The sequence below is a fragment of the Rhododendron vialii genome, chromosome 6a, assembly GCF_030253575.1.
Source record: "Rhododendron vialii isolate Sample 1 chromosome 6a, ASM3025357v1".
In the NCBI taxonomy this organism is placed as follows: domain Eukaryota; kingdom Viridiplantae; phylum Streptophyta; class Magnoliopsida; order Ericales; family Ericaceae; genus Rhododendron; species Rhododendron vialii.
Window position 1 is genome coordinate 8,231,682 of NC_080562.1, and position 22,399 is coordinate 8,254,080.

General features: G+C 37.5%; 4 protein-coding genes across 4 annotated transcripts; 3 read left to right on the forward strand and 1 right to left on the reverse strand.

The window, feature by feature from the left end:
* The first annotated feature begins 876 nt into the window (after positions 1–876).
* Positions 877–3,330, forward strand: LOC131329530 (protein PHLOEM PROTEIN 2-LIKE A10-like). The gene has a single exon (XM_058362696.1). The coding sequence runs from the start codon at positions 1,224–1,226 to the stop codon at positions 2,424–2,426; it is 1,203 nt and encodes a 400-aa protein (XP_058218679.1). The 5' UTR covers positions 877–1,223; the 3' UTR covers positions 2,427–3,330.
* A 10,520-nt stretch (positions 3,331–13,850) lies between these two features.
* On the reverse strand, positions 13,851–14,495 carry LOC131330146 (phytosulfokines 3-like). The gene is made up of 2 exons (XM_058363639.1): positions 14,199–14,495; positions 13,851–14,073 (listed from the first exon to the last, which is right to left on the reverse strand). The coding sequence occupies exons 1-2, from the start codon at positions 14,301–14,303 to the stop codon at positions 13,933–13,935; spliced, it is 246 nt and encodes an 81-aa protein (XP_058219622.1). The 5' UTR covers positions 14,304–14,495; the 3' UTR covers positions 13,851–13,932.
* Positions 14,496–16,999: 2,504 nt separating this feature from the next.
* On the forward strand, positions 17,000–20,340 carry LOC131328349 (uncharacterized). The gene is made up of 3 exons (XM_058361299.1): positions 17,000–18,460; positions 18,547–19,974; positions 20,207–20,340. The coding sequence occupies exons 1-2, from the start codon at positions 17,000–17,002 to the stop codon at positions 19,006–19,008; spliced, it is 1,923 nt and encodes a 640-aa protein (XP_058217282.1). The 3' UTR covers positions 19,009–19,974; positions 20,207–20,340.
* On the forward strand, positions 19,270–21,763 carry LOC131328350 (uncharacterized). Its single transcript, XM_058361300.1, has 4 exons — positions 19,270–19,756; positions 19,799–19,974; positions 20,207–20,313; positions 21,664–21,763. The coding sequence occupies exons 1-4, from the start codon at positions 19,270–19,272 to the stop codon at positions 21,761–21,763; spliced, it is 870 nt and encodes a 289-aa protein (XP_058217283.1).
* Positions 21,764–22,399: the final 636 nt, after the last annotated feature.

A 22,399-nucleotide genomic window follows, 5' to 3' on the forward strand; every position in this document is an offset into this window, starting at 1 on the left:
ACTAATATGGGATGTTTTTGACTATGGGTGAGATTGGGATGAAATCGGCGAGATTTATGGAATTTTTTTTTGAATTCGGGTCTATATATATATATAGGGACAGTCTTGGAATTTTTTTTTTTTTTGAATTTATGGAATTTTTTTTTTTGGATTGGGATGAAATCCACCAATTTTATGGAAGGGACTGGAGGTTTACGTTTTCATCCTCTTTTTCGGTGCTATATATATATATATATATATATATATATATATATATATATATGTATATATGGACAGTCTTGGTATTATAAAAAAATAGGATGAAATTATAAGTGCAAAAAAAGTGCAGGATGAAAACTTAAGGAGAGTTGTTTTTGAGGATGATTCTTTAAGTCTCCATTTTTTCTCACCTTTCCTCTCCCAGTAAACAGGAGTAAAGAAAATCTTTGGGCTTTGTTTGGTTGAAAGTTTAGTTTAGTTTAGTTTAGTTTTGGTAGTGAGCGAAAAGAGAAATAAGATAATGATTGAAGAGAGATGTCATGATTGGAGAGATATGAGAAAGTAATAATTAGAGAAATAAAATAATGATTGAAGAAAAAAATAAGATAATGATTAGAAAACAAAACTAAAACAAAACAAAACAAATAACCGAATAAAGCCTTTGGTAGTATTTGGTTGGGAATTTAGTTTAGTTTAGTTTTGGTAGTGGATAGAGAGAGAAATAGAGTAATGATTGGAGATATGGGTAATGATTGAAAAGAGATAGAGAGAGATGTGAAAGTAATAATTGAAAAAATAGAGTAATGACTAAAAAAAAATAGAATAATAATTGAAAACAAAACAAAAACTAAAATTAAGTCGAGAACCAAACAAAGCCTAACGAACATTAATCTTTCCTTTTCCCTTCATTTCCACATTTTCCAAACAAACCTCCCTCCACCTCTTCCTTTTTCTGGACATTAATTAACGAACCCATCCGAAACTTCACAACTTTGCGTAGACGACTCTCTCTCTCTCTCTCTCTCTCTCTCTCCAGTTTCGTCCCTCTCCTCACTTCTCCGCATTGAATTTCCCACCAATCATCCTATCCGTGGACCACGACTTCTCAATTCCGCCATTTATCATACCAAGGAAAACGAAGCCCTAGGTTCCTCGATACTCGTCAACCCCCAAATCTCTCCCACCAAACTTCAAACAAATCATAAACCCTTAAAAAAGGGGGCAAATTACTTTTGTCTGCGCGTATGGATCTCCAACTGGTAAAACAAGGCTTGGATTTCTCTCGAAGACGAAAAAGGTACCTTATTGCTTTAGCTCTATTCGGTGTTTCAACTTATGGTGCTTATAAATTGTATCACTTGCCTTCTATAGCGAGAAAAAGGAAGAGACTTTTCAAGTTAATAGGAGCTTTGGTTTCAATAGCGGAAACAGTTTCTGATTCTGCTGAAACTGTTAGTGTAGTGTCCAAGGACTTGAGGGAGTTTCTGGAATCTGATACTGATCAGATTCCCAACAGTTTGAAGCAGTTGTCGAAAATCGCGAGGTCGGAGGAGTTTTCGCAGTCGGTAGTTAGGGTTACAGAGGCGATGACGGTCGGGGTTTTGCGTGGGTGTCGGGTGGAAATGGGAGATGAGAGCGGGGAGGGGTCGAAATCGAGTTGTTCGGATCGTGTTGTGGAGAAATTGATGTCGAATGCTGGGACCGGGTTTGTATCGGTGGTGGTTGGTAGCTTTGCGCGTAACTTGGTTTTGGCGTTTTACTCGAATGGTGAATCGAACAATGGGTTGAGCGGTGATGGATGGGTAAATGTGGTTTCGAGTGAAAAGTGTAAAGTGCTGATAGCTGATTGCATTCAGACATTTGTGAGTACAGCGGTTGCTGTTTTCCTGGACAGGACAATGGATGTTAATATGTACGATGAAATCTTCGCTGGGCTGACGAATCCTAAGCACCAGACCAAAGTCAGAGATTTTATGGTTTCTGTTTGTAATGGGGCAGTGGAAACACTAGTGAAAACATCTCACCAAGTGTTGACTAATCCAAAATCCAATCGGGACTCGAGTTCAAGTGATTCTGGGTCAATTGTTGATCACAACAGAAATCCAAGTAGAATGAGGGAGGAGTTTAAAAGCACACCCAATGGGATTCAGGATAGTGGGTGGATGAGTACTATTACGTCCACATTGGCAGTACCGAGCAATAGGAGGTTCGTGGTTGATGTGACGGGGAGGGTGACATTTGAGACCATTAGATCTCTGGTGGAGTTCTTCTTGTGGAAGATATCAGAGGATTTGAAAAGAAGTGTTAGTGTAGTTCATGAAGAGGCCGTGGAGAGGGGACTACAAGTCGTAAGATATGTTGGGGCTAAGTCCTCTGTTATTGTTACCATATGCCTTGCTTTGTATTTACATATCATGGGTGGTACTAGAACTTTGGTAGCTACTTAAATATCATTATTTATTCCATGTGTAAGCTGTTCATATAAGGAAATGGATGGAATCCTATTGAGTTAATTTTTCAGGGAGGATGCTCGTTAACATCTTTATCTCTGTTAAGAGTTATGACCATGGTATACTGTGATGTTTTTCTCTCTTGAATGACGGTGGCTACAGGTTCTGGAAACAATCAGCTAAGCTTCTTTGTTAATCCTTTGAACTGACAGTTTCTAGTTGGTTGTGTCATGGGCGTTTAAGAGTTGAAGATACCAGTAAGAAGGAAAGAGAAAATTACGTTTGATGGATGTGGATTCTGCAAGTGCATCCCTTTAGTGGCTCGGAAGTATGGGAAGTAGTTGAATAGAACTTTAAACTTCTGTTGACATTCTGACTGTTCAACCAGGGTTTTATCTGCTCCCCTCAACAAAATGAAAACCAGGATTTTATCTGCAAATGGCAGTCATGGGCCGGCTTCATTGGGAAGAGTTCTTAAGCTGGATACTGTTTGTTGTGAAAGAGCAGGAACAGAAGGTAAATGGGCTCCAGTTGCAGTTATGGTGACACGGTTAAAAGTTTCTTGGCAAACAATAGATGATCGATCCGTTCAGTTACTGGGTTGGAATGGGAGGTAGTTTTTTAGACCCTTTTTCTTATGGGTGTTGGCGGAAGAATGTGGCCTCTGTGTCAAAAATTGTACAATATGGGATACAAGTGCAGAAATTTATTGGTTGCGCTAATTGAACTAAGCTCATGAATGTTAACTGTTGTTGTTTGCAACTATGTAAACTGTAAAGGAATACGTGTTTGAACCACAATGGTTTTGAGGTGTAGGTTTCAGTTTTCAATCATGATATGTAGTGTCTACCTTGATGTAACTACTCTGAAAGCTATTGCAAAGCTATTTGGGATATCTGAACTGTTTAGACCACTTTAGTTAGCTGGTTAGTTTATTAATTCTCTTCCATTTGTACTGATGTTTTCTGTATAAAAGGGTGCAAACTATTAGGCTCTAAGCTGTTTAAACAGATTCCTGAATTGTATAGATCACTTTAGCATCTTTGAAGCAAGGGCTGTTTCCTTTTGGTGTCTTTGAGGTTGTAGTATTTGCTGCTCTACTTGGCTGTTAAAGAAGTTGCTGCGTTATAGCTCAGGTTTTTCACGAATCCTGTTAAGCCGTTCTCCTAGAGGATTACTTGTGACTCATCTACCCTTTTCCAGTACATTAAACACAAAGCCCTTTTCATGGCTTCTGCTGTATTCATCAAGAACTTGATTCATCTTTGAGTTCTAGTCCTGATGATTTTGGACCCAAAGTGTCAAGAATTTTTCAGCAGTGGAACTGGTTGCAACTTGCAAGGACATGACAAGTTATGCTACATGTTTTCTTCCCTTGTGCTACTCTATATACACCCACCTAATAACTTTCTTTTTAGCTTTTATTATTATTTTGATATGAACATCAGCTTGTTGTTGCAACTATAGTTGAGCATTTTCAAGTGCATTTTGCTTTAGAACTATATATTGTATTGTTCATGGTAATTAGGCTGGTCAGAACTATGGTATAGTACTATAGTCCCTTCGTGGGTGCAATGAAACTTTGTTTTGTCCTTAAAACATATCATGCTGCCTTTCCAAACTGCTGTTATTCAGTATTTACTGATTTTTGAGGGAGTCTGTCGCTGCAGTCTACCTTACCCTCCTTCCATGAGAGTGGCTGATTTGAGGATATGCAGTTATAATGATGAGGTATTTTCCAGTTACTTGTGTGACATGATTTTGTCTACAAAATGATTTGCATCATGTGATCATCAAGATATGATTAGAAACTGTTGTACAAGGAGTCTTCCTGGAAAGGACCTGATGTATTGTCATTAATCAGCTCATCTCAGAAGAAGTTGGTTTTCTAGTCCTGAATTTGATCATTTGGAGCCATGTATACTTTTACTCGTTCTTTTCTTTGAGATTGATGTTGATTAAAGATGATAACTAGTGTCTTCATGGAGTTCTATTTTGCCAGCACTTAAGGTTTTATCAGATCATCTCCAGCAAGATAACTAGAAGTCCGTTACTGGAGGGGATGACAATTTTTGTGTGTGTTGTATAAAATGACCTGGTCTTGTCAATATTTGAGGAGGTTCTATCCTGGGCAGAACCTCCCCACACCCTCCAGTATTTCTTGTGCTTGTTTTTTGTCATGTTAGAAGGCAACTTGGGAGACTTGAACTTGAGTGGGAATGTGGCACGTTTGAAATGGACAATAGTATGGACTATAGAGTCTTTTTGAAGTTGCTTAGGATATTGGTAAAGTTTTGTAGGTTGAAGATTTTGGATCCCTCTTCTAGTTAGGCATGCTAATTTGTGGCACGTTGTATCCTATCAAGAGGAAATTTACCCATTTGGCTTGAACATAATAAGCCGGAAGTAACATCAAGTTATGCAAGCAAAGAGCCCACAGTTCACCGTATTTTCAAATGTGAGCCTTCAGAGGAACTGCATTGGAAGGTGTCCAGGGTTGGAGCAAAACAAGGAAAGTTATATTCTTCTGTAAGACGGGGGAGCTATTTGTCACCTATGGTTCTTTTGAGGCTTGTTGGTAAAATATAACATTGTTTGTGACACTAAGTTTCAGAGCTTATCCACTTGACATGTTTGTAAATTTAGGATTTGAGATAAATTAAGTGCTTATTAAACTATGTCTAGCATGGTAGACTAAATATTGCTGACTGAGACATGGGGGGACACACATGGGGACAAGGTGGGGTGGCATTGCTTCGTTTGTGTCAATATATAGAAATATGATCACCCCAAGCATAGGGTATAAGCGTTCAATTGAAGCATAATAATCCGGAAGACTAGGATCGTACCCAAAGAAATAATTAGTACGACTTTACTGGATTTTTAGAAGTAAGCAAGGTTTTCGGCTTTTAGGCAGTCAACTTTGTTTTACGTATGCGGTGGAAAGTAAAAAGACTAAATTAAAAGCAAATTAAATAGGATAAAAAGCAAGTTAGGTCTAGGAATTACTAACACCCACGACTCAAGTCAAACTACTCTTCTCACCCTACTACTCGGTTTGAGATACACAACTAAGGTTCTCAACCCGAAAGATACATGGTTCGATTACCAAGCTAGCTCTAGAATTCATTTGGCAAACACCTCGAGCGACAGAGCTCCAAGCATCATGTGTGGTAAGTAGGCTCGCTCTTACCTACACATGATCAAGGAGGTTAACATCTTAGCAATTTGACAAACAAAACCGAACTACACATCAATTTTCGAACCAAAGATTCAAACTTTATGATGAGAAAAACAAATTTAACTCAAGCCATGAGGTGCTAATCACCCCATGACCTAATCTTGAAAAACTACTCACTCATATCTAGAGAGATAAAAGCCAGCAAAAATCTAGCTAGCATATTTGAAATAACAATACTTGAAGAAAACTAGATTAAACGATAGATCGGAAGATTGTCTACAACTTTAATGAAGACAAAAATAGCAAAAACAAATTACTTAAAGCAGAAAATTAAATATTAAGTGTTGGAAAATGAAGAACACTAAGAACAATTCAAAAGTGATTCACAATCTATCCTAGATCTAAAGCATGCGCACGGAATATTCTCCAGGAGATCCAAAAAAATTCGTTCTCTGAGGCCCTCGGTACCGATAGCAAACATGGTACGCTGCTGTGATAAGGTCTCGGTATCGATAGGAGAAGAAAAATGGTATCAATACCAAACCAATTAGGGTTGCTGCAAAGACCTCAGTACCGATGGAATAAATCGTAAGGTACCGATACCGAGAGGCTAACTGGCTTCAACTAGATCACTTCGGTACCGATAGGATAAATCATAAGGTACCGATGCCAACATGTTTAGGAGTTGTTTCTGCCTCTTCGATCCTAGTCTTGCCCTTTACGAGCCGTTGGGTCACCTTCGGGTCTTTCCGGCCTAAGCTTTTGGGGCTTGATCATTCCGTTCTTGATCATTTCTGAGCCTTAGATATCTTTGACAGGCTTGGGCTTGGAAACTCCTGTATTGAACAATTTCTCTACAAAACGAAACTAAACTACCTTACGAGCAAAAGTAATTAAAAATAACTAATTAAGGGATTAACTTAAACTAATCTAGAGATTTAACGCACTCTACATTGCATTATTGGATGCTTATCAGGCATTTGTAAATGTTAAAAGCTTTTTCAAGGATAATTATTCATATTTTAAAAGTCTGTATAATGTAAAGTATATGCATACGTATATATGCATAGTCATAGATAACACCATCATTGGAAAACATATTCGATAAGACTCTGGAACGTAAATATTAGCTGTTACAATGAAGGTATGAATAACAAAGAGAGAAAAAATAAGAAGTTGCTATGTCCCTCGCCGTGTAATCCCTGTTTGTTAAGATTTGTCGTGTGCTGTGGTCATGTCAGTGTCCGTTTCCGTGTACTTGTTACTTAGTTTTCTTGCTGACTGAAAGCTAGTTCGTGCTACATAGATAGTATTCTTGCTGACTGAAAGCCAGTTCGTGCTACATAGAGAGTTTCTTGCTGATTGAAAGCCACTGAATGATTTGGGTGCCAGCAATCTGTAATGACCAAATTACAGATTTAGAACTATTTCTTACCAAGTAGCCCGATTCGATACATATTGGGTGCCAGCAATCTGTTTACAGATTTAGAACTATTTATTACCAAGTAGCTCGATTCGATACATAATAAGTGGTCCCAATCTGTCAAGTACTTCTAGGAGTAGTCTCATTCTATCAAATTTACTAATGCTCAGGCTGGTTTTAAAACAATGCAACACAGGGAGGAATGTGTATCTATACCAGCAAACATTGCGTCATCATGAAGAGGGTGGTGAATTTGGACATTATTTCTTCAGCAGATCGTTCTTGTGCGTTTCAGTTGGTTGAAGATAGAATGAAGGGAGGTCGTGGGTGAATTTATAGAAGGAAATGGAGGTGCTGAGGAGTTGATTAGATGATGTTGAATCTGAGAGCGCTTGGGTCTTCATGTCATTTTCTCTCTTGTGTCTTCTGTTGAACACATCTAAGCATAATCAATGGAATTTTGGAGAATATTCACCAATAGTTATGTGAGTCTCAAGAAAATCAATTCAAATTTGGAGAAATTTTATTGATATTTATGTGGTAGCCATTACCAAATACAAATGAAAATATGATCTCTGCTATGCATTTCATCTGTTTTCTGAACATCCCCCTTTTATTTGGTTGGATATTGATCATCTGATATCTCTGTATTATTGCTCAAATGAAAATCTACATTTCAATGCAAAAAAAGTTACTAACACGTCACCAAATAATAAAGAAAAACAATGCTTAAACTTACATGTTCCTCACTTAACCGTTTCTGGTTTTTTGTTAAATAGACTCCATTGTGGCTCTTCTACTGTGTTGATCATTGGCGGGAGAATAAACCAATACAATGGTTCTTTGGAAGAAATTTTCTACAACTAAGAATGAGAAGAAAAAAAAAAAAAGAGAAAAACAAATGAGTATGTTTGTGATAGGAGGACCAAAGACATTTAAAACATCAATTCATCAGCATGCTCCTACAACATCAAGTTCTTGTTATGGGCTCTAAGCCACCAAATTAAGATTGGCCTCTAGGCGCCACTCCACTAATTTCAATTGGTTTTATTTGGATGTCTCTAACTTCTTCCACCCATGATGAAGTAGTAGTAACTATTGCTGGTTCTTGTTCCTGTTGATAGTCCTAAGACAGGACATCGTTGTTCTTTCATATGGACTTGGGTTGGTGGATGGATCGCTTTATGGTTACCTTTGTCTGTGCACAGGATTTCATTCTCGTGGTGTTAGAAAGTGATATTGATTCGATTAACATTTTCTGTATACTTGGTCTGGGCCAGGTTACACGCTCTTTGGCTAGTCCCGGGACTTTGAAGTTAATGATAAGATATTTTGCTGGCGATGAAAGTCGAAGTGTGAGCCCCTTCTTATTATGCTCCCGCTCGACCGATGTTCCCATCGCGACAATGTCACCATTTTTGTTCAATCTTCCATTGGGCGCACTTGTGTGTTATGCCAAATTATCAAATGCCGTATTTGACACCTCTTTCTTCGCTTTTTTTTTGCAGCAAAGTGATAATCATTTGGAGAAAACTAAGCAACAAGGTGGATGAATAGGGCGATGTGATGGGTTGACTGGAAAGTTATCAGGTAACTCAAATAGGAACATCTTTTCTTCTGCTAATCTGCTGATTTTTAATTTTCACCCTCCACTACATTGAAATTTGATTGGGAGATGGTAGTGGATGTTGGTTACTTTTCTATGGATGAGAAACTTCGTTCTCTACCACCAATGGGATGAGTTACGGTTAGGTACTTGAATTTTCTGAGATCAAGTTGTCTTCTTCATAGTCGTTTGGTGGGGTTGAAACATACTGTAGTGGGCCGAAATATCCATGGTTCAGAAGGATCAGAAGGTTCAAAGAGTCACAAGGAGAGTTCACCAAGTAATCTCACTGTTCAGTTGTCTCAGTTCATCTATAATGTCATTACAAGTCATAGGAAGATATTGCACTGATCTGTCGAATGTCAAATGTCTCCCAGCGTCGTCGCCGAGCGTTAGCAATCTTCTAGTGTCTTCATCAGGTTAACGTTCGTTGTGTCATTTTTTCACTCGGTGGCATGTGCTTGCGCTCGATAGGGTGAGTTGATGTTCGGGGATTTATGGTCGGTCGGTAAAACCTTAGCTCATTCGGCGGTGTAAAGCTTTCGTTTGGAAGGTACGTTATCACTTGAGAAAAGATTCCAAGAATAGTGCTTGCAAGTGGGAATCAAATGGTCATCTAGAAACTTTCTACTTATAGTCAAATCAAGAAGTTTTTTACTTATGGTTGAAAGTAACATGATCTAGAATTTTTCTACTTATAGCTGAAAGTGACATTATCTACTTGTCCAAATACTCAAAGTCTTGTCTAAAAACAAGAGGTGATACCATAAGGTAAAAGATATCTAATCTTTCCCATCCTTACAAACTTCACTAAAAGTATACTTTCCTCTACCTCTCGGGCTCTCACTAACTTGTTCGTCGGAGCGTCTTTCCGGAGGTACACCCTCCTTCGATTTTCAGGTACCCAGTTCACTGTTCAACCCTTTCACCGTTACAACAGCAAGGAGGAAGAAGTTCAAGGATTTTTTCAGCCCCCCCACACATACCCTTTGGTGCTTGCAGCACGTGATGGAACAATTGTTTCGATTCCGATAGGTGCAAGATGATCCCCGAACAGATAATTATGTGGTGCTAAAAGCAATACTCTTTGACGAACGTGTAGAGTAACCATTACGTATATATTATGGAACCAAGAAACTTTGCGGATAAAAAAAAAAAAAAACTTCTTTCTTTTCGTGAGAGAGATGGTTCAGCATTTTCCGACATTTTCTTTCTGGATCAAGTCTGTTTGTTGAAATTTCTGATATCTCTGTCTTACTTTTATGTACTATGGTCAACTCATCTCTTTCCACCAACCCCAGAGAGAGAGAGAGAGAGAGAGAGAGAGATGGGAAATGGAGGGAGACTTGAAAGAGACTTTGGTCTTGGATTTTTTATAAAATGTTTTTATGAAACACATGTGTCCATAGCCATCCGATAAGCACGAATCCCTTGTTGTTTTCCGGGCCCGCATGTATATACGACTGCATGTACTCCGTATGTTTTTTTGGTGGATCTGTAGTCTATACATATAAATATATACAGTATATTTTTTGATCCTATACATATAAATATGTTTAATTGCATTATTGGCAATCATAATAGAGATTATGCTAATACTGAAGTCTTTAAATATTAGATAACAGTGAATAATCTCCTGTAATCCCACTCCATAAGAATTAAGAGCTGAAGCTGGTTTAGTGGTTTTAAACCACCACCACCACCACCCAAAGCCGGCTTATAGGGTATGCAAGGGAAGCAACCGCTTCCGGCTCCCGAATTTTGGTCCGAAATTGAGGCCCCACTGTAATGTGACTTACATATTAATATTAGAATATTTCCAAATAAAAACACAAACCAGATACTTGGTTCAATGGTTACATAATATTGTCATGTTATTGAGAGTGTGTGGTTCGACTCTCATACACCTCCATAATTTCAATCATATCTTTTTACATTTATAGTCATAATTGTATCATTTTAGTTTGATTTTTTTGTTATTTTTTGTACTTTTATCATTTTTTAAAGAAATTCATGAATATGTAAGGGGCTCAATATAGAAAATTCATTTCAGGCCTCCAAAATATATGAGCCGGCACTGCCACCACCGTACCACCAGAAACAGAGGTAGGAGTATATCTATGCCATCAAAAATAACCTAGGGCGTTGCTATTCGCAACCCTCTATTTACTTCCATAACCTGTTAAAAATTTTCAATTATACTCGACAGTTAGTTACCGAAATTGAGATATATTTTCAGCATCCAATTACCGAAATATAATATTTTTTTCAACAGATGTTTACCGAAAAAGCATGTTCGGCAGTTGTTTACCGAAAGTTGAACATATTTTCGACATGTAGTTACCGAAATATAATATTATTTTCAACAGCAATTTACCGAAATGTTATTTATGATTTTCAACAACCATTTAGCGAAATGCAGTGGGCTACGGGAGAAAATAAAAGGCTGCGAATAGCGGCGCCCATAACCTATTATTCTAAAGGGTAAATTTCACTAGCACCCTTTGAGGTTTCTGACAAATGCAGGAACCTCCCAAGGTTCTGACAATAATACTGCCCTTCCCTAACATACAAAATATTAGCAAGATTTCTCCATTATGTTAAGTTTACTATAACGCCATTACTTTTGGCTAGTAAATGACTACCCTTGGACATTAGGTGAACTGTACAACGAAGTATTGTTCCCTTTTCTTTTTCTTTTCCAATTGGAGTTGTAATAAATATTCACAAGAACAAGACTTTTGGTTATACTAGGTGATTATTTGCACATCTTATATTTTTGTATTTGTTTCTTTTCTTATGAAATGATATTTGTCGCTTAATATATTTCATTCTTTTTCGTCACTGAGAGACATTTTTCCAAATGAAATACCTATGCAAATTTCTATCTTATCATATTCCCTTCCAAGAAAAAAGGAAGAATGAAAAATCATTCGTAATTTTTTTTGTAAGACTTAATTTTTATAACCGAAATCCATGTAATTGACAAGTTTATTCTACTTTAATATTTCGTTTTCCTTGCTTTTATGTTCTTTTATAGAGTTAAATACTCAAATATTGAATTACACTTTTACATGTAAATATTCTAGTCGAAAATTATGTTTAACTTTTGTCTTTTAATTATATTTGCAAAAACAAAAGTAAAATGTAAAATTTTAGAAATAGTCCCTATAGTTTGCATGAAATTTCAATTTAGTCCCTCTATGAGTGAAAATGACGACTTTGGCCTTCAGTTCCGTTTGTTTCATTGATGCCATAGGCGAAAGGGATGAAATTGAGACGGAATGTAAACTATTGGGCTAAAATTAACACAATTGGTACTAGAGGGACGAAAATGAGAATTCATGCGAATTAAGTAGAGGGACCATTTGTAAAATTTACTTTTTGGATTGGAATTATGATAACATAGAAATTTGCATACACATTTTATTTGAAAAAATATTATTAAACTACCTCTGGTATGGTATACTAAATATTACTCTTGACTTAGACACGGGACACCTATGGATGGCTTTTGTAAAATTGACAAGCTTTTTGGAGATAAATATTACTCCTATTATAACTTCGAGAGTACTAATGTGCCAAAAGTTTAACGTAAAATGTATTTGCATGTATAAGGCATACACGATGTCTCCATTTTTTTAGAATTGTAGTGTCTCGTATCTATGCTACACTGTTAAAGTTGACAAATCAAGGATTACATTGAATTGAATATTCAGCCACCCACCTGTAGAAAAGCTGAATTGCGGACCACAACAACTAAGGTAGCATTCCTGCCAACCAAAGGCCACTGAGGCATTCCATAGTAATATAATTAAAAGCTAATTGTTTTAAAGTTAACAACATTGGTGCAAAAAAATGGCTCACAATGGTATAATCAAACTTAGCAACATCCTTATAAATAATTAAATTTTAAGCTTTGGATAACCAAAACTAGCAACCTTTTTCAATAATCAAAATTTGTAGATCCCACACCACATAAGTTAATTAGTTTCAAAATTTGTATACACGCGTGTTTGAACTAGCTGTATTTTCTTCTTCTCTTTTTCGCCTACTCTATATCCTTTTCACATTACTCACAAACTATTTTTTTTCCTTTCCCTCCAAAAGTGAAGGTCATATCTTTCGATCATGTACAATTCAACCCGTCGTCGCCGGATTAAGGTATTTCACTCTTCTTTCCCGTTTCTATTTTTTTCCCCCAAAAAAATTCATAATAGGAGGAAAGAAAGACACCGATTTTTCTCCAAAATTAAAATAGGGAATCGATATATTTTTCCCAAAAAGACGTAAATGGAGGGAAGTGAATGACGGAAAACAGAGAGAGAGAGAGACAAAGAAAGAGAGAGAGAGTGAGTGAAATTGTAGTTGACCCCTTATTTTAGTTATGGATTAAAAATGACTCAATATTGTTAAGCTTAGCAATCTCTTAAGTGAATAATCAAAAGTTGATATGTTAACTTTTGATTATCTTTTTTTTATTATACCACTGTGGATTGCCCGAGTGATATGGACATCAGCAATCCATAATAATCATATTTCGCAACGAAGCCAACATAAATCCTATCCAAATAAAAAAAAGAAAAGGCAGTTTCACTATGGTGGTGTACCAGCCGCCTGTTATGAAACTTCCAGTTCCAATCGAAGGGTAGCCGATACCGAGACTATACTGATCGATAACGTTCACAAGACTTATGCTGCTGTCACTCGCGGGATTCGAATCAATCAAGCTACTTTCTCTTAGTGCAATTGATTGGTTTCTTTGTTTGGCACGGGCCCGCCCGAACTCCTGGCTATCGGAACACATTAGGAGAGGGATAAGAAGAGGGCAACCTTCTTCATTGGTGCCTAAGCCGGGTTCCGCCGTTATAAGGTCGCAACATTTCCACCCTTATCTAATTGCATTTTCATTACCAAGTAGCTTTTTTCTTTCTTTTTTTAAACGCCCGGTCGCCCCCTCCAACACCTCTTTGTGGATCATAAAAAAAGTAGCTCAATTCGATTCATAACAATTGGGTCTCAATCTCCTTAGTCTAGTACTTATAGGACAGCAGTCTCATTCTATCAAAACCAACAAGTGCTCAAGCTGCTTTGAAACAATGCAACACAGGGAGGAATGTATATCTATATATACCAGCAATCATATATTACTTTATTATTATTATTATTTTTTTGATCATGTATATATATGGAGTACTTCATTTATCAGGATACTAACTTTTGACTAGATATTTTGGAACTCGATCAAGCTAGTCAGTATCATCAGTAGTTACTAAGAGAGTAACAATAGGATTCATGGCTTGTGAGGGCCTTGCTTTTGGGTGTATATGTAATCAATATGAGCTGCCAGTGTCCTCCTGATCAGGCACTCTTCCTTGTCCACTCCATCACAGTTTTCTTCGTGATAAACCCCGTTTTTCTCTATCTCGGCGTCCTACGTACAGTATCAACGAAAAGGAGAAACCATGCTAAAGGTTAAAAGATTTGATGAACAAAGAGTTAACTAAACCACTGGTTAAACGTATAAATTTGATGGCTAAGCGAAATGATCGATCATACCTCATTCTGGGTTTTAACCAAGTTAGGGCCTGGACGAGCGGTTGTGTAGGTTAGCATGGAGGAGAGGAGGAGGGTGAGCATGAAGAGGGTGGTGAATTTGGACATCTTCTCGTCGGCAGATCGTTCTTGTTTGGTTCAATAGGTTGAAGATAGTATAGAATGAAGCTCGGTCGTGGGTGAATTTATAGGTGGAAATGGAGGTGCTGATCGAGAAGGTGATAAGATGAGTTGAATCTGAAATGTGCTTGGGTCATCGAGTCATTTTCTCTCTCCTCTACCCACTGTTGACCTTATCGAAGAGTAATAAATTCAAATTTGGAGAGTATTTATGGATAGCTATGTGAGTCTTGTGAAGAATCAATGCAAATTTGGAAAAAATTTATTGATATTTATGTGGTAATATTGCCATTACCAAATACATTGAAAATGCAATCTCTGCTGCACATTCATCTGTTTTCTGAACATCCCCCATTCATTTACTTGGATTTTCGTTATCTCTGTATTATTGCTTGAACGAAAATAATCTGCATTTTAATGCAAAAAGTTACAACACATCAAAAAAAAAAAAACCCTGGTTGAACTTGCAATCATGTTCCTCACTTTACCGTTTCTGGTTTATGGTAAATAGTTGTTGGAACTTGTAATCCATAATTTTTTTATTAATTTGGGATGCATGTATCTCAAGTAAGACATGATCATATTTAGTTTTATCACAAAGGGATATATAAAGTCCTCTTGGGACTTGTGATTCATATTTTAGATTCATCCATGTAGTCCTATAAAAGGACGCTTTATGTTATTGTTTAAATCAATCAAATAGATCGATATATAATCGGAAATACTATCATAATCATATTCTCTACTATCAAGTCCTTTTTGGTAAAGTTATAGTTCTGTAGAAGCTTTGTAAGGCTCCGCCCTACATCTCCAAAAACATCGATCGTTGTGTTCTTTCTTTTATTATTTGCATCCGTTGCCCCCCAAAAATTCCAACAATAGTTTCCAACGCAGCTCTTCTACTGAATTGATCATAAACGGGAGTATAAACAAATAAAATGCTTCTTCCAAAGAAATTCTCGAAAACTATGAATTAGAAAGATAAAAGGAAAACAAATGAGTATGTTTGTGATAGGAGGACCCAGGACATTTAAAACATCAATTCATCAAAATGCTCCTACAACAAGAAGTTCTTATGGGCTCTAAGCCACCAAAGTTTGGTCTCTAGATGCTACTTCGCTAAGTTCAATTGGTTTATTTGGATGTCTCTAATTTCTTCCACCCACGATGAACTAGTAATATTTCTAATTGTTAGAATGGCCACTGTCTAAATTTTTTTTGTTTTTGAAGTGAAGGATTGTTACAACTTCAATGACCACATGGAAATTTGTTTTTTGGATGTGAAGTTGTGAACCATCCGTATCCACCGATGGTATTTTGCAGATTCAGGTACAGCGATGTAGTAGTGTTCTCTAAAGAAGTGGAGAGTTTCAGTCTGCATCATTACTGGAAAGAAAAGGGGCTTTTTTGCCTTTTTGGTCCTCAAAGTATTAGCTAGTGGTCAATTTGGTCCCCAATGTATGAATTTAGCCAATTTGGTCCCTAACGTTTAAAATGTGTGCCAAAATGGTCATCCTCTCTAACGGCGTTTGCCTCTCCCGTCAAGAGGGGGGGCATAAATGGTATTTCACCCCCTTTACACGTCTCAACCTAAAATATCAAAGAATCTCATTACGGTAGAATACAAAACCCCTAATTCCTTACACCATTCGTAATCTCGTTTTCTCTGACCAAAAAATTCCCCTAATTTGTGGAATGTTTTCATTGAATATACTTGAACAAGAGTGAAGATGGAACATCAAGAGTGAAATGAAGAATGCAGGGGTATGTATTTACTATTTTCGTTCATTTTTACTGCTTTTTCTTTCCCATTTTATGCTTTGGAGTGCAAAATTGGGCCTCATTCATGACTGTATACATGTAAACCTGTGTATGGATATAAAAATATGTGCGTGTGTGTTTTTGTGTATAATATATGTGTAGCATCTCAAACCTCATCTGGGTTCGTGCACTTTACACTGTTTGGAAAAAGAATGCAGTTTTTTATAGGGTTTTGACTTACAAGTGTATTTTTTTGACGCATTACTACTGGAGGTGTAGACCACCATTTTTTTTTGGGTATGCATGGCCCTCTCAGTTAAGAACTTTTTGTTTTTATTCAAATTTTTTTTGCTCTTGTTCGTTTTGTGCCAAATTTTTGACTTTTTGAGTCGAGAATCAGAAAAGTAAAAAAAATTTACTTTTACCCAAATATTTTGAACAATGACCACTTTTTAAGTAAAAAAAAGTTTTGAAAAAGTCTACTTTTTCTACTTAAAAGTGATCTCTATTCAAAATATTTGGGTAAAAGTAAAATTTTTTTACTTTTTCGATTCCTCTCGATGAGACGAATCAAAAAGTAAAAAAAAATTAACGCAAAACTAACAAACAAGAAAATAAGGGCAAAATAAAAAAAAGCTCAAAGAGAAACTCGGCCTATTAATATGTTGTTAAATGAACATATTTGGGCTTTTGTGTAGGGTCTTGCAGGCACCCTCCTAATTATGCAATGGAAGTCCACCATGGTGGTTTATTTACTTTTAAGCCCATGAGGGTTTACAATGGAGGTAAAATTGACACAGTCCATGGGCTAAACCCTGACTTTATTTCTTTGCTTGAGTTTGATGCTATGGCCAAGCACCTTGGATATCATTCTACTGTGGCCTTTTACTATAAGCTGCCTGGCCTTAATTTGGACAAAGGGTATGTTGAACTATTTGGACAAGAATAGGACTGCTATAATTTATTTGGAGCACATTGGAGGATTGACTTATCTTGATAGTGCAGCCCAAGAAACTGATCCAAATATGCAATCCAACTTTGATTTGGGGTCCTTTAATTTTGATCCAAAGAGTGGATTAGAGTATATTTACTTTGATGCTGGAAATGTTCAAATTGGTTTTGGGAATGTTGAATTTGATTTTGGGATTGCAAATGTGAATGTTGATGATATTGGATTTTTGGATCTAAATTTTAAACCTGATGTAGATGGAGGGCAAAAGGATTTTGCTGGTCATGTTGTAATCACAGACGAAGAAGAATATAGTGATTCATCAAGTGATGATGTTGTATATTACAGTGACCATTCCTACCAGGAAGAAGATGATGATGGGTTATATGAGACATTTGTTGATGAGAACGAAAAATTTGTGGGGGTAAGGGTCACTACTGAAGAAGAAGTTGCGTTTGATGGGAATGGTGATGAGATTGTGCTCAGTGATGATGATTCCAAATATGGTTTTGAAAGCAGTTATTACACCTCAAGTGATGAAGAAAATAGTCTTAGAAGGAAGCATCACTTTAAGAATTTTAGGCCTGAAACTGATATGGAAGATCCCCAGTTCAAGATGGGAATGTTATTCAGCACACCTCAAGAGTTCAAAGCAGCAGTGAAACAACATGCAATTAAGCACCAAAGGCAGGTAAAGATGGTCAAGAATGATAAGAGGAGGATTAAAGCCAAGTGTTTTGGGGGGACTGATCCAGAAAAACCTTGTCCATGGGAGGTATATGCAGCCAAAGTTATGACTGAGTCTACTTACCAAGTGAGAACCTACAAGGCGATACATAAATGTGGAAAAACCTACTCAAATAGGAATGTAACCTCAACAGTCATAGCTAAGAAGTATATGGATGATTTAAGGATTAATCCAGGGATGCCTATTGCTGCCTTGAAAGAGAGAGTGAGGAAGGAACTAAAAGTTGATGTTTCTAGGAACCAATTATACAAGGCAAAGAGAAAAGCTGGTAAGCTCATTTATGGTAATGATATTGAACAATATGGGAAACTGTGGGACTATTGTGAGGAGCTAAGGAGGACCAATCCAGGCTCAACTGTGGTAATGGATGCCTCATTGGATGAAGTCACTGGGCAACCAAGATTCAACAGGTTGTACATTTTCTTAGCAGCTGTGAAGAGTGGGTATCTAGCAGGTTGCAGAAAGATAATAGGTGTAGATGGTTGTCACTTAAAAGGGGAATATAGTAGCCAGCTCCTCACAGTAGTTGGGGTGGATCCAAACAATGCTATGTATCCTATGGCATGGTGTGTGGTGGAGAATGAGAATAAAGATACATGGACATGGTTTCTTACACTTATGAAGATGGACCTCAATATTACAGAAGCCAATGAACATGAATGGACATTCATCAATGATAGGCAAAAGGTAATCCTAATCCTTGTCTTTTTATTTTATACTTGGTAGTTTTCAGTTTTGTGGATATTTACTTATATCATAATTGCTCTTTATAGGGTTTGTTGCCAGCAATTAATGAAAATATAGTCAGATCAGAGCAAAGGTATTGTGCTAAGCACATATTAAGCAACTTTCAAAAGCAATTCAAAGGTTTGTCCCTTGAAAACAAGTTCTGGGAATGTGCTAAGGCATCCCATGTAGCACAATTTCATGATGCAATGGAGAAGATGAAGGAAGAAGATCCTGCAGCATATCAATGGTTAGCCAAAATACCTGCAAGTCATTGGAATAGATCACATTTCAAGGAAATTGTGAAATGTGACATGGTGTGCAACAACTTATGTGAAACATTCAACAGAGCTATATTGGACGCTAGGGATAAACTAATTATAGAAATGTTGGAGTGGATTAGGTGTTATCTGAGTAAGAGGATGGTGATTAGAAGAGAGTGGATTAAGAAATTCAAAGAAGAGCTCTTACCTAACTGTTATAGCAAGTTAGAGGCATTGAAGGATTAGGCAGCACCTTATCAAGCTGAATGGTTTGGTGATCTCCAATTCCAAGTTAGATGTGGTGATGGGGAACAATACACAGTGTTCCTAGATTTACAATCTTGTAGTTGTAGAAGGTGGGACTTGACTGGGATACCTTGTGTCCATGCAATTGCAGCAATCCAAGAGAGACATGAGAGAGAAGAACATTTTATACATCCTTGTTATTCCAAGTCAAGTTACGCTAAGGCATACCAACCATTGATCAATCCTGTTAATGGCTATAAAATGTGGCCTAAAACAGGTCACACACCAGTTTTGCCTCCAAAGGGGAGGAGAAAATTTGGAAGGCCAAAGAAGAAAAGAATTAGGGCTCCAGAAGAATATTTGAATCCAAAGGATCCAACCAAGTTGAGAAAACTAGGACAGAACTCAGTTTACTGTAGAAGGTGTGGGAAACATGGCCACAACCGGAGAACTTGCACCACACCCTTGCCTGAGGCTAATGGAACCATTATACAAGCAAGGGGGAGAGGAATTAGTGTGCAGCCAAGTGCTAGGGGGGGTTCTGTGCAACCAAGGGGCAGAGGAACTAGTGTGCAACCAAGGGGCAGAGGAACAAGTGTGCAACCGACGGGCAATGGAACAAGTGCAAGGGGTAGAGGAGGGGGTGTGCAGCTTAGGGGCAGGGGAAATAGTGTGAAGACAAGAGGTGGGGGAATTGTGCAACCAATAGGCAAGGGAACTAGTGTCAATATAAGAGGTGGAGGAAGTGGTGTGAAAACAAGAGGTGGGGGAGTTGGAGTGCAATAAAAAGGCAGGGGAAGTGGTGTGAAGACAAGAGGTGGGGGAGTTGGAGTGCAACAAAGAGGCAGAGGAAGTGGTGTGAAGACAAGAGGTGGGGGAGTTGGAGTGCAACAAAGAGGCAGGGGGAATGGCATCAAGGTTAGGGGTGGAGGAGTTGGCATGCAGCCAAGGGGCAGAGGCATTCAGGTACAACACATTGTTTACTTGACTAATCTTTTACATACACTAGCAAACTCTAGCTTAAAATCGAAGTATCCTAAAAATTGGGGAAACTAATAAAATTGAAAAATATAAAGAAAAATAAAATTGGACCCTTTCCGAGCTTGTCCATATTTTGCCATTTTGGGAAACCTTAGCTTAAAACCTTATTAGGCCCAACAATGGAATGTTAATGTCATTTTACCCTCCATTCTTGCAGGTTAATGTCCCTTCTAACTATGCACAAGCCACACAAGGATCACAAGCTTCAAATATCACTTCAGTTACAACTCAAACCTTAGGAAGTGGGTTTGGCAGCACCAACAAGTAACTGGCTTTCTTTTTGTGGAACATGGCTTTCTTTTTGTGGAACATACCTGGTAGAACTTCAACTGTATTTATTATGGCCTTACTTTTTGTGGACATATATATGAGTAGTCGTGCAACTTTTTAATAACTACCTTGTGATTATGAAGCCACTTTCAATGTTAAGGCTTAGTTTTTGTGAACTTCTATCGAACTTAGTAATTCTGAACTTATGGCTGGTATATGACTTTTGCTTACTTATGGTATTGTAAAGTCTGGACGTGGGTTTTATGTAATGGCAGGTGTAATGCACCTTTTATATTTTCTTATGCAGTTATTTGGTGTCTTATGGATTAGTCATTACAGTTTGTTTTCTAAATTTTTGGTGTTTGTTATGCTATGAAAATTGGAACTGATAACTGGAAATACAATCATATAAGAGGAAGCAGGTCTAGTGGGGCATTATATTACATCATAACTTATGCGTAGTTTGGCATTATAAGCCAAAGGGCTTATTTTTTGGACAAAAAAATTGCGTTTTTTAGTTTTTCGTCTATTTTTGGAGAGTATTGCTTCTTCATGACGAGAATAATCTAAAAGGTAAAAAATTACGATCGAAATCTATTTTTTTAATAAAGAAAAAATTGGCTTATTGGCTTTTTTTTATCTTCATTTAAAAAAGATTGGGTTTGATCGTAATTTTTTTACTTTTCAAATGTCTCTTGTCATGAAGAAGCAATAATCCTCAAAAAAATCGACGAAAAACTAATAAATGTAAATTTTTTTTGAACAACAAAAAAATCCTGGGCAAACAAAATCTCTCTCTTTGTGTGTTTTCTTTTGAATGTTACAATCTATATAAGAGGGAGGGGGGGGGGGGGGGGGGGGGGGGGATGACATTTGGCGGGAAAAAGCTTTCCATGAGAAGGAAACGTGTAAAGGGGGTGAAATACCATTTATGCCCCCCTCTTGACGGAAGAAGCAAACGCCATTAGGGAGTAGGACCATTTTGGCACACATTTTAAACGTTGGGGACCAAATTGGCTAAATTCATACATTGAGGACCAAATTGGCCACTGACTAATACTTTGGGGACCAAAAAGGCAAAAAAGCCAAAGAAAAGGAGTCAGTTACATTACATGCCTGCCTAAAAAGGAACGAGGTTAGTTCTTATTAAGCAATCTACTTGAGTCGCAAACATGTAAAATTTTTGCGTCTTTGCTTTTCTTATTTCTTGTTCTTGATTGTTCTTCGTGATTTGTGTGTTTGTTGGTTTGGCCGTTTAATCTCCAACAAGTTACATATCTGCCAGTAAATTAGAAGAGTTGGACTGTTGGAACTTGGAAATGGGCTTTTTGTTGTGCATTCCAGATGGGAAAGTCATAACTGGGATGCCTTCTGTAGGACTTCCCACTATCAGATTTCCTGGACACCAAATGCCCCATTGATGAAGAAGGTGCTAGTGATATAGCTTTTTCTTGTGCCCGTTGATAGTGCTTACTGCTTAGGATGGGACTCTATTGTCGATACGATATGGACTGAGATTTTTTGTTGGTGCTGTCGGATCGCGTTATGGATCCCAATCTCTGTGCACTGGATTTCGTTTTTCGTGGTGTTAGGAAGTTATATTGATTTGATTTACGTTCTCTGCACCCTTGGTTTTTGGATTATTTTGGATAATCAGGTGGTGTTCGGGCCAGGTTACGCGCATTTTCACTATTTCCGAACCTTGAAGTTAACGATTAGACAAACCTCCAATACTCCCAATGTTTTTTTACTGGTCCTGCAGACTGCGAGTTCGGCCACCCATTTATGGTTATGCTCCCACCAGATCAACTCGTTTGGGGTTCTCTTGGTTTTTGTTTATGCTACTTGATCATGTAGGCTGTGATCTAATCCTTGATTTGTAGGAGGAGGAAAGATATGGTATAGTGTATACCATAGGAATACAGATGGATTTAGAAGCTGTTTTTAGTCCAAGTGATTTATTGTGTGGTGGTGAAAATAATACTCAAAAACGAATGTGCTAAGCGATTTGTCGCAGATTTATTTTGGAACCAATTAAGAAACTTGTTTCTTTTCATGGGAGACATGGTTCATCATTTTC

Bases quoted from the DNA above. Each gene is read 5' to 3' on its own strand.
- LOC131330146 (XM_058363639.1), bottom strand. From the start codon at position 14,303: ATGTCCAAATTCACCACCCTCTTCATGCTCACCCTCCTCCTCTCCTCC. The intron at 14,074-14,198 runs GTATGATCGATC...TACTGTACGTAG, and splicing joins TGGTTAAAACCCAGAATGAG to GACGCCGAGATAGAGAAAAA.
- LOC131328350 (XM_058361300.1), top strand. From the start codon at position 19,270: ATGTGGCCTAAAACAGGTCACACACCAGTTTTGCCTCCAAAGGGGAGG. The intron at 19,757-19,798 runs GTGTGAAAACAA...TGCAATAAAAAG, and splicing joins TATAAGAGGTGGAGGAAGTG to GCAGGGGAAGTGGTGTGAAG. The intron at 20,314-21,663 runs GTAACTGGCTTT...TGTGCATTCCAG, and splicing joins GGGTTTGGCAGCACCAACAA to ATGGGAAAGTCATAACTGGG.
- LOC131328349 (XM_058361299.1), top strand. From the start codon at position 17,000: ATGTTGAACTATTTGGACAAGAATAGGACTGCTATAATTTATTTGGAG. The intron at 18,461-18,546 runs GTAATCCTAATC...TGCTCTTTATAG, and splicing joins TCATCAATGATAGGCAAAAG to GGTTTGTTGCCAGCAATTAA.
- LOC131329530 (XM_058362696.1), top strand. From the start codon at position 1,224: ATGGATCTCCAACTGGTAAAACAAGGCTTGGATTTCTCTCGAAGACGA.